Source organism: Pyrus communis, chromosome 14 (assembly GCF_041283825.1).
Source record: "Pyrus communis isolate YQ-2024b chromosome 14, ASM4128382v1, whole genome shotgun sequence".
NCBI classification, from domain to species: Eukaryota; Viridiplantae; Streptophyta; class Magnoliopsida; order Rosales; family Rosaceae; genus Pyrus; species Pyrus communis.
This window is the reverse complement of record NC_142578.1, coordinates 14,683,735-14,695,965: the sequence shown is the minus strand read 5'-3', so window position 1 is coordinate 14,695,965 and position 12,231 is coordinate 14,683,735. Positions and strand designations below refer to the sequence as shown.

At 37.0% G+C, this 12,231-nt stretch overlaps 1 protein-coding gene across 1 annotated transcript; it reads left to right on the top strand.

The window, feature by feature from the left end:
- Positions 1-6,196: 6,196 nt before the first annotated feature.
- Positions 6,197-11,805, top strand: LOC137713079 (proteasome subunit alpha type-3). Its single transcript, XM_068452330.2, has 10 exons — positions 6,197-6,395; positions 6,523-6,562; positions 6,672-6,755; positions 7,648-7,721; positions 8,362-8,448; positions 8,531-8,615; positions 8,738-8,784; positions 9,270-9,335; positions 9,732-9,822; positions 11,496-11,805. The coding sequence occupies exons 1-10, from the start codon at positions 6,292-6,294 to the stop codon at positions 11,565-11,567; spliced, it is 750 nt and encodes a 249-aa protein (XP_068308431.1). The 5' UTR covers positions 6,197-6,291; the 3' UTR covers positions 11,568-11,805.
- Positions 11,806-12,231: the final 426 nt, after the last annotated feature.

Genomic DNA, 12,231 nt, shown 5'->3' with positions numbered 1-12,231 from the left:
AATGTATGGCGCCCTTCTTTTTTATCTTCTAACGGTCCTCTTTCAGGTGAAGACTCTGTGATGCAGGACGCCACAACAGCTACAATAGTAGCTAAAAACCTCCTCACTCCAAAAGATAGTAGGCTGCTGTCAGGACGGTCCGATGAGTTGGCCGTTCAAGAGTCCCTCGCACTTAGTGTTCAGTGTGCGAGCTCTGTGTCCAACATGGGCCTACGCCTGCTTGCCCGCTCCCGTCAGGTGGAATCGTTGATGGCAGAGGTGGAAAGACTTAAGCAAGAGATCCAGCAGCTTAAGTACGAGAATAGAAGTTTGCATGTGCTTGCAAATAACTATTCGTCGGGGATGAAGAGGAAGCTTGATGAGCTGCAAGAATCTGAGGGTCGAATTCACAGTGACCGTCAAAGGCTTGCGTCTTATCTCCAGAGGCACCTTTTTCCTGGGTCATCCAGCGCTTGGCCAAGTATTGAGGCCTGGAATGCTCTAGCTCCGATGCCTCCCGCTCCGATGGCTTCCGCTCCGATGCCTCCCGCTTCTATGCCTTCCGCTTCTGCGCCTTCCGCTTCTGCGCCTCGTAGTGGGGCTTCACGTAAACAACCTTTGTGAAGCTCCACCTTTCTCCATGTTTAGTATCTTTCTTTCAAATTTTTTTTTATTTTTTTATTTTTTATTAACATAAATAAAATCAAACGGCATGGAATTTATCTTTGAATGGGCGGTGATACTTGAAATGATCCGGTAATAGTTTAAATTCCATTTTGGGTGCCTGAATCATTAACCACATGTTAGTATAAAAGAAAATTGAAATTCGGGGAGGCGGCTTACCTGTGTGCTCCAAAATGAACTCCAGAATAAACACCCCTTCGAAAGTTATGACTTGTCCCGTGTCATAAAATCCAACTTCCTTGGGAATTGTGGTTTCAAATTTGTCCTCTTTGATGCCTTCTACATCTTCTCCAGCCACTACCTTCTCTTGAATCATTCTTCTTGGTGTACAAAGTCCTTTGAAGAATTCAACACCATCTAAAACTTGTTGTGTTGCACCAAGAATTTGAATAGCATTTTGCACCTTTGGGAAGGCTTCCACGATGTCCTTTTTACTCTCTTCTTGGTTGGGAATCAAAAACCTGCTAGGAAAAGGGACATTGGGTGGAATAACATCAAAATAACATGAAATTGGGACGTCCTTACTGGTGGTGGGTGGTTTAGAGGGCTTAGGGGGCTGCGGCAAGGGTTGTTCTACCCTTGCCGTGTGCATGTCTTCTTCCTCCTCCTCAATTAGCAGCTCTTCATCCACTTCTAGGCTATGTTTGGACATTTTTAGGTCAGCTCCAACCTCCATAGCACTTCCCAAAGTGATAGCATTATGGATTTCAAAATCTTCCTTCGAGTTTTCAATAGTTGAGTTGGAAAGTTCACTTTGCTCTTGAATTTGTTTCATGAACTCCATAATCTGCCCAAATTGCTCGTCCAATTTACCCAACTTCTTGTCTTGATTTTGTTCGTCCTGCGTCAAAGAGGTTAGTAATTGAAAATTTTTATCATTATCCATGGACATACTTGAACTTGATTGGAATTGTTGTGGGGGAGGTTGTGGTGGCTGCATAGGTGTTGTATTGAACTCCTCATATGGTTGCCAATATGCTTCTTGTTGAGCCTCCTTGGCTTGATTTTGTGACCCCTGCGCCAAAGAATTTATTTCATTAAGAATTTGAATATAATCTACTGGCGAACTTGAATTTAATTGAGCATATTGCATATGAAGTTGTGGTGGCTGCATAGGTCTTGAATAGAACTCCTCATATGGTTGCCAATATGCTTCACGTTGAACTTGTTGATCTTCCCACCATATAGAGTTTGAATGATCCCTCCAATCTCTTTGTGGACATTGATTGGCTTGAAATCCTTGCCTATATGAAGCACCAAATGTAGGGACACTCTGCATTGTGGTCCTTTCGGCATACGGCGACAATTTAGAAGTAAGATTTGCCAATTGAGCTTGAATGCTAGCAAAATCCATATCTTACTTCTCTAGTACCTAAAAAGAAAGAGAACTAAATCAAAAATCAAAAGTAACAACAAACAAAGAAAACAACACTAAGTTAGAAACTAAAACGAAAACAACTAAACCAAAAAAAAAAAGAAAAGAACTAAGGGATTAGCAAAGTTGCTAATCCCCGGCAACGGCGCCAAAATTTGATGCGAGAATTACTTGACACTCAAATTAAACCCTCGTTTGACAATTGTAGTAGAATGGATAAGTGAGGGATCGTTCTAGACCGGGGATTAGGAGGGCTTGCTAAAACCTTCTAAATTGACTTAAAAACATAAAAACTAAATTAAAATACTCTTAACAAGACTATTATGACTCAGAATGGCTTTGAAAAACTTAAATTGTCTAAAACAATCAAATTGACTCAAATAGAAGCTAGAACTTGATTTAGACGAATTTGCAATTGTTTATGACTCCAAAAGCTTAAAGATACAAAAATAAAACAAATACGAATGATTAAGACTTAACAAAATAAGGGGGGGGGAATTGTGGTTGGACGATATTAAATTAAAAAGACAGAATATAATTAAAGGCAAAATGTAAATATGAATGTGATAAAAATATGGATGATGGAATAGCCAAGGGGTTCTTCTCCACACATGTTACACTTGCAAACAAAATTGATTCTCAGTTGGTCTTTCGATAAGTTGTGAAACTCAATGCTCCAAGTTAATTAGATCCGCTTAGATTAACTTTCAGATTTCCCTAAATTCGTTGGATTGAATGGAATACGCATTACAACCAAATTATTCTTAATCAAAGTCCCTAACTATGGAATACGCATGATAGAGACATTCAACAAAGATCATTAAGTTCAACGGAAATCATAAACATCGACGAGGCATTCGTTACTATAGAATACGCATGAAACTTATGCCAAGAATTCGTTTAACGCGATTGTTTATAAGCAACCTCCACTACTTGTGAATGTAAGTTCATAGCGATTAGGTGAAATTCACTTATATTCTAGCGTCATATTTATGCATGAAAATTAAGCTTGCAATCTCAATGAACATACATAAATAAGTTATCAATCAAACAGTTAAACGAATTGAATCCACAACTTATGAAATTCCAACCAAACGTAATCAATTCAAATTGCAAATATAAACATAGTTTCGAATCACCCCCTAGCTAAAGGGGGTTTAGTTCCTCATAACTTTGAAATCAAAGAAACACCTAAACATTCCAACAACTCAAACTTGAATTGTATGAACGTTTAGGCACTCTTCTCTTCCATTCTCATACGTACAAAACAAAGAGAATTAAATTTAAACTTTGAAATCAAAGAAACACCTAAACATTCCAACAACTCAAACTTGAATTGTATGAACGTTTAGGCACTCTTTTCTTCCTCGTTGTTGTAGCACAAGGTCTAAGGTGAGCTTTGGGGATTATGTGAAGTGTTTTGGAGGGATGGGAAGTGGTTGGATAGTGGCTGCAATGAAGGAGAAAAACTGCACAGAAAATGGAAGTGTTTGTAACTGAAAATGTGTATGGAAGAGTGAATGAATTTTGAGGAGTGTTGGATGCTTATTTATAGGTGAAATGGGGGAACAAAAGAGGGAATATTGCAGCTAGGAGGGGATGAATGATTATGGGTGCATGTGTTTGGAATAATGAAGGGGGAATATCATGAAAACTATAAGTGTTGACGAGGCATTCGTTACTATGATTGCATGAAACTTATGCCAAGAATTCGTTTAACGCGATTGTTTATAAGCAACCTCCACTACTTGTGAATATAAGTTCATAACGATTAGGTGAAACTCACTTATATTCTAGCGTCATATTCATGCATGAAAATTAAGCGTTCATTCTCAATAAACATACATAAATAGGATATCAATCAAATAGTTAAACAAATTGAATTCACAACTTATGAAACGTAATTAAAAGTAATCAAATCAAAATGCAAGCATAAACATATATTTCGAATCCCCCCCTAGCTAAAGGGGGGTTTAGTTCCTCATACAAAACAAAGAGAATTGAAATTAAACATTGAAATCAAAGAAACGCCTAAACATTCCAACAACTCAAACTTGAATTGTATGAACGTTTAGGCCCTCTTCTCTTCCTCTTTATTGTAGCATAAGGTCTAGGGATAATTGGTTTGGGGGATGGAAGTGTGGAATGGAGTGGGGAATTATGGAAATAGGTGAGGAGTGGTGGAGAAAATGGTGCAGAAAATGGAGAGAAACTCACGGCTAGAGAAGGAATGGAGTGTTTGTGTTGTGGTATCTACAATGGAATGAGATGTTTTGAATGATGGGAATGCAAGGGTATTTATAGGAGGAGTGGAGATGTATATGGCTATTTGTTTAAGGTGTTTGTGTGGAGGAATGATGGAGAATTGCATGTGGAATGGCTGCAATGATGAAGAATGAAAGCTGAAAAATAAAAGGGAAAGCTGGAAATCTGAAAATGCAAATGGGAATCCTGAAATGCAAAGGTGGCCACGGTTTTGAGTGTGTTTTGTGTTGGAAATGCATGTGAATGCATGTGAATGTTGTTTGTGTGAAGTGTGTGTGGGTTAAAGAGTGAATGGTGGTGTAATGATGAAGTGTGATGGCTGAAAAGGTCAAGGGAAATGCATGTGATTGCATGGCAAAGAATTTCAGGATGCATGTGTGTGTTGAATGGTTTCTTGGTGAGGGATGTGGAGTGGTTGAATGTGGTGCAATGATAATGTTTTGTGGCTGAATTGGTGGTGGAATTATGATGGGAGTGCATATGATTAAAGAGTGGGAGTGCATGTGGGTGAATGTGAAGGGAATGCATGTGTTGATGACTAGGTTAGTGGGTGGAAATCTGAAAATGGCATAAGGGAATGGGAGCTCACGGTTTTGAGTTGTTTGTTTGTGTGAAGTGTGTGTGAATGCATGTGAAGATGCTAATAAATAATGCATGTAGGGTTAGGAAATAAAATCATAACTTAAAGGGAGATGATTAAAGGGTGTTGAAAGGTTTGAAATGCATGTGTTGAATTGGTGGTTGAATGATGAAAGAATAAGTGAATGATTATGATAAGTGTATAAGTGAATGATTATGATAAGTGTATGATATGTTAAGTGATAAATGAATGATATGTTAAGTGATAAATGAATGATATGTGGTGAGTGATAAGTGAATGGAAGTGATAAGTGATAAGTGAATGGTTTGATAAGTGAATGATATGATAAGTGAATGCTTATAATAAGTGAATGATATGATAAATGAATGCTTTAAGTGTTTAAAATAGGGAACAAAGCCCTTCCTTGCATGGCAAGGAAGGGAGACACAAGGAAACACACGACAATGTCCTAAGGTTGCAAGGAATGTTGTTTTTGTGTTCTAAAATGCGTAGGAGTCTTCAATGATGCTTAAACATGAGGTCTTTTAGGATTTAACTTTCCTACTTCAAGTCTTTAATTTCGTCCATCCTCTTGGCTCCAAGCATATGATATCCATTCCAATCTCTAATTTGCTCCAAAAGGCTCCAAAAGGCATCCTTTTGCATACCTTGCCCTTAGAACCTGAAAACACACAAAAGAAGCATAAAGGACTAAAATAACTAGAGAAACATAACGTAAATGCACGAGAACAAGCCATTTAAGTCGCATGAATATGCTCCTATCACACTTTGTGAAGGATTTCTTAGTCGTAGCTTTACCTCTGACAAAGCTGACCAAGAAAGGAGTTAGGTTTGAATGGGATGATGATTGTGAGTAAAGTTTCCAGCAACTGAAGTACTGTCTCACTCATGCCCATTTTCTAGCACTTCCTGCCGACGTCAGTAATTTCGAGACCTAAAAGGACGCTTCATTGAATGTTCTAGGCTGACCTAAACCTAATATGTAAAGCCCAAGCACCTTTCATTTTAAAAATGAGCCGTATAAAGCCCGTCCCTATGGTTTTCCATACTCTTTTTGTTTTGTTTTTGTTCTGGTTTTGATTAGCAAATTGCAAAAGTGTAAATTGTATTTATTTAGGAAAGTGTTATTGGCACTTCAAAAATCTCATTCTACACTCCTCACAAGTGTATTTTTTTTTCTAAATATAGAAAGTTTGAAGTGTAAAATAAGAATTTTGAAATACCAATAACAATTTTTTCTCTCTCTATATATATATATATTTTTTTTTTTTCTTTCTTTCTTTCTTTCTTGAGAGGTAAGCCAATGTCTCTTTATTTGTAGCTGTATGCTTCTCTCAGTCGAACACTCTACAAACAACAATAAACAGCAGAAAAAAGGAAGAAGAAGATGAGCAGCATCGGAACAGGTTACGATCTCTCCGTCACCACATTCTCCCCCGACGGCCGGGTCTTCCAGATCGAGTACGCCGCCAAAGCCGTCGACAACTCCGGGTACCTACCTTTCCTCTCCAAACCCTATATTCTTCCCCGCGGCAATCCAAATTCTCAATCTCCAGCATTTTTCGCCATCTGATTTGGGGTTTAAGGGGTTTGTAATTGTAAATTTTTCGTGTTGCAGGACTGTCATTGGGATCAAATGTAAGGACGGCGTTGTTATGGTAAACCCTTTTTTCTTATAAAATTTTTGAAATTCTTGCTCTCATACGCTCGGATACTTAAACTTAGGGTTTTTTTTCTTTATTTAAATTGATTTATTCTGAATTTCAGGGTGTGGAAAAGCTCATAGCGTCGAAGATGATGCTGCCCGGTTCTAATAGAAGGATTCATTCAGTTCATCGCCACTCCGGGATGGTATTTACTTGGATTCTTTGTAGAGTTTAATACCCAGTTCTACTAAATGCTCAGAGAGCTCACTTATGGTTAATTTGTTAACTTTTTGTTTTTAACATATCTATTACTGCTAATCAAGGAGGTCAGGATTTTGTTGTGGTCATGATTAGTTTGAATGTTCGATTATATTTTCCATGGACACCTATAATGTTGGGGAAATTCCATATTCTTCATAAGAAATTTGAAATATCAACTGAGTCATAAGGGGAATGGAGGGTGTGAGGAAGGAGTGTTTCTCTTGCGGCTTAAAAATATGAGAGATCTATCTCTTAAACTTAAAGCAATCCTGGTGTTCAAAGAGTGTGATTTATTTTCACAAATTTACAGGCCCTTTTTTTCTTCAACCAAACAGGAGTTAGTCACACCTGAATATCTCTGACTTACCCTCCATATAACGTATATACTCCTATGCTCATCATTGGGATTGTATTTGAAAATGAGTAGCAAATTGCTGCTTATTTTCAAATGCCATTGGGAACAGAAAAGTCACAAGTTGGTTTGAATCTGCAAGACTGGGCTAGCCTGAATCTTGTATCATTCGTGCATTTCCTTTAAGATTTCCTTATTAGGCTGTTGTCAAACTAGTGATATGTTATTCTAAACAGCTTGTGAATTAGTTATAAGTTGATGCATCTTTAATTCCTTAGCTCATGGGCGGATATGTTGAGATATTCAAAGAATGTATGATATACACAGATTTTCATATATTTTGTGCCAGATCTAGATTTTTTGACATCCTATGAGATTCGTCTGATAATTTTGGTTGCTTAACTGTATCCTATCAATCTTACCATCAGAGAACTGACTTTCAAAATTAGCTTGTGATGCATTTTGTGATATTTACCGATTACAGGCAGTGGCAGGATTAGCTGCAGATGGTAGGCAAATTGTTGCTAGGACCAAGTCTGAAGCCACCAACTATGAAAGGTTTGCCTTTTCCTTTGGATTTCAAGTATAAAACAAACAAGAAAACATTGAAGGTTTTTGTTCTGTAGAACATCTGAACATTTTCTCTCTCCCTCTCTCTCACTTGTGGAATTTTGTTAATCTATCCTCCCTTGCTATCCTTACATTTTCTCTTTCAGTTTGTCACACTAGTATAATTTGAAAGAACAGGTGTGTTTAGCTGGATTTGTGTTTAAATATCAACTTAAAGTTGGTCTAATCAATCTGAGTATATATATTCTCACTTTGGCTTTTCATGTAGTTTAATGAGTCAATAGAAAGGCCCAAAATCCCTCACTTGGTGGCTATTATCTGTTTTGCATTACACTTGTATTTTCAGAAATCAGTACTTGTTTATTGTTGTTTGACGCCTGTTAATAATGGACATTAAGAGGTCAATTTTGTTAGTATCCACTTGAGTTATCTAGACAGTTTGGTTGGTGAACAAGTTCTGTAAATTTTGCATTGTAATTTTATGCTTGTGCATAATTGTAAAAAAATATAATCTCTTCCTTTTTTAGAATATTACCATTTGCTATTTCATGATTGGCTCGTAATTATACATGATTGGTCTGTGTACCTTTAGTTTATTATGTTCTTATTTTTATGATTCTTCCTGCAGTGTGTATGGTGAACAGATTCCTGTTAAGGAACTTGCTGAACGTGTTGCTAGTTATGTGCATTTGTGTACACTATATTGGTGGCTCAGGTTTGTTGAGAACTGACTTTTCATGTTATCATTTCAAAGGTTCTTTTCATCCCTTCTGATTATCTGTGAAAGTTATTTGCAGACCTTTTGGATGTGGGATAATCCTTGGTGGTTATGACAGAGATGGGCCACAATTGTACATGGTTGAACCTTCTGGTGTTTCTTATGTGAGTTTACTTTTGTATCTGGTTGTCATTGCTATAAGAATATTGTTTATCCTTGAACATTTTAATTTATCGTTTTAATTAATTATATTTTGTATTAATCTTTGCTTTTGCATATTATCTAGAGGTATTTTGGTGCTGCAATTGGAAAGGGCAGGCAGGCTGCCAAGACGTAAGTTGAGAGTTTGCTTTCTAAATTTTTCTGACAGGATTTTGCAGCATTATAAACTTTTTTTGCTTTGTGTGAAAATCTTCCTATTAATTTGCATTCAATTTGGTCCATCTTGGTCACTCTGAAAGCTTGTGATTAGAATAGGGTAAGAACTTGGGTGGAAGAGAATTTAGGTTTATGGAACATTTTGCTTTGATAAATGTTGAAAAGAGAATATAGAATGTATATAAACCCCGAATCAAACAAAAATTGAACTACCAAACTGTAAGCCTTAAATCAAATAGTCAAAGACCAATCCAAAATCAATCTACCAGGCTGTATACAGCCCATACTAACAACAAGGATTCTTGAGCATGTGTCTTTTACATTTTAACAATGACATTAATGTCAAATATTTTCTTATTTTAATATTTTTTTATTATATTTTATTGTGCTGAGAAATTTGAATGTTGATACTTATATATATCTATGTCATGTGATGACAGAGAGATTGAAAAGTTGAAGCTTTCGGAGTTGACTTGTCGGCAAGGAGTTATTGAAGTAGCCAAGATGTGAGTGACATACACCATGAATACTTTTCTATCTGGCATGTTTTAATTTGATGATGATGACATCTAGCTATGGACTTTTTCTGCATGAAGTTATTTTGTTACAAGGTCTTTAAATAATGGTTTGTTTCTCAACCATTACATCAGATGTGGTTGATAAACAATGTAACCTGTTCAAGACAAACGGCTCTCTTTTTTACGATTTTCTCTTAAAATTCAGCATACCTAAGTTTTGTCATTAATGTGAAACTTCCATTCTTTTCTGTACATGGAGATAACAAGAATGGTTCGTCCTTGGTAATATTTGTCATTTAAGTCGAATCATGTCACTACGAACAAGATAGAGGTCTACAAGCTATTTTTCCCCCTTTAACTTAAATATTTAATGATGCACAACAGCATTTATGGAATTCATGATGAGGCAAAGGACAAGGAATTTGAGTTAGAAATGAGCTGGGTCTGTGATGAATCAAACCGTCTGCATCAGAAGGTATCTGAATTTCTTTCTGAGTTCAAGGAACTTGCAAATTTCAAACTAATTGACGATGTGGCTTTTATTTTATTTGCCACATTTGCTTCTCATACCTATTTTTGACATTTTGTGTTTTCAGAAGTTTTTTTGTTTTGATTCTTTTTTGTTTCATTTTCTTTTTGCCTTTTAATTGTTTGTTACGCACCATTCTTTGTGAATTCTGAGCATGAGTCCATAGCTTTTCTTAAGGATCCACCGATCAGTTGAGTGGCCCATTGACTCCATGACCAATGACCTATATCTCAGTTGGAGGATGTAGAATTGTACATTTCAATTGTGGGTCTTGCAAATGTTAATGTTTGGAACAAAAATTGGGAATATTTTTGGAGCCTGAGCCGATTCTCCTTATGTGTATGTCAATTTCCATCTAGATTTATTTATGCAAAATATTTTCATTGTGATCTAAGACTGTTAATTTGAATCAATGTTTTTAAAAACCTGCCCCAAGGCATGCCTCGGCAGCTTTGGAGGTGGGGCGGGGGTGAAAACGCCTCTAGCCAGTGGGAATAGGCAAAAACTTGCCTGGATGTGGTTGAGGTGCGCCTTAGGACGTTTTGGGCATTTTTATTTTATTTTATAGAACTTCTTCCCAGTCTTCTTCATTCGACACTCAAGTGCTCGACAGCCTCACATTCTTCTTCTCTGTGAAACACTGAAACCCTCCCTTCTCTTCTCGTGAGACCACCAACCAAGCAGCACCATCGCCACCCAGCGAAGAGGGAAAGTGAGAGTGAGGGTGTACCAAGGGAAATAGAGTGGGTGGGGGATGCATGTGGACCATATTAGTGTTGTAAAATGAGTGGATATTAACGAAGGAAAGAGTGTTTGTGGAGCATATTTGGATGAATGGATTTTTATTTTATTTTATTATTATTTATATTTTATGTTTTTGAGTTAAACTTGTTAATGACTTGTGTACTTTTGAATGACAAAGGATGTTTGTTTTACAAAGTATTATATATATATATATATATATATGTAATTTAGGTCCCATGAGGCTTCACCTCACGCCTCAAGGCTTTCACATAGTCGCTATCCGTGGAACGCCTCTCCTATGTCTTGGCCTTTTAAAACATTGATTTGAATACAATCTTTTTTTGAGTGCTGCTATTTGTTCTACATATATTGACCACCTTGCTGGCCACCTTTCTAATGGAGGTGGTTAGGACCGACATTGGTGCGACCCACGTACCTCCGTTTGGTGGTAAGAAAAATGTGGTAAAGGAAAGCATTATGCTTGTCATTTTGAAGGCTTAGTTTCTGTTTTTAGTTTCCTCGTTAAAACGCAAGTCATCTCAACCAGTAAAGGATTTAGAGTTTGTGGTGTTTGATGTGCGGTCATATTCAGTTGTGCGTGATTCCTAGCTAGAAGTGCCTACTGATTCACCGAACTTGTGCACTATATACTCCCACATTTATTATTTTACTCAAATTGGATGATTTAGCACGGAAGGTTCTGATGCATTTAAATGAACAATTTTCCAACGCTCCTCTGTTTCTGTTAGCTACTTCATAGTGATATATTTTTTTTCGCTTTCATTGTATTTGTTATGTGTTCCCCTGCTGGTAGTTATATTTGAAAGCCTGTGTTGCCATCCTGCAGATTGATGATTTTTTTATTGGTTGTTCAGGTTCCGGATGAGCTTCTAGAGGAAGCAAAGGCAGCGGCTAAAGCAGCATTGGAAGAAATGGATGCAGATTAAGAAGCTGATGAAATAATGTGTTAGTATTCTGAAACCCTACTAGAAGAACGTCAACTGAAGATGGATGGATTTTCATTAGCCAATTTGAGCTGCTGAAGTATTTCTTGTACGTTAAAATGTTCAATTTACCGAAGACGCGGTGCAAACCGCATCTGTAGAATGTTTGAGAAACAGAGTTTCACTTACATTATTATGCACTCTCTCCTTTTTAACTGCTCAAAGTAATTCTGTTTTTTCACTTGTGAGTTTGCTATAACTTTTATTTTCATTTCAGTGTGTTCTTTGATGGAGTTCAATTTTTGTTTCTAAACATATCATCGGGTTTTTCCGTAACCGCATGGATTTATTTATTTATTTATTGTTTTTTTTGGCACTTTTTGGCACGAACCATAACATGAAAATAGTGTTGGGAATGAAATGCAAGCCTTTATACGACTTGCTCGGTTGCTCCCGCGCTGCCTGCCCTCTCCAACTCCCCTTCTCCCCATTTCATTTCAAACTCCTAGACGCTATTCAAGTTCAGAGCTACTTGCAGACCTAACCAATCAAATTACGTAGACAGGAATTTATAAAAACTAATTTCTCACGTCTCTTTGTAGAGGATGAAAAATAGAAATTTCTTTCGTGTCCTTATTTTAATGGCCGTTTGATAACCATTTAATTT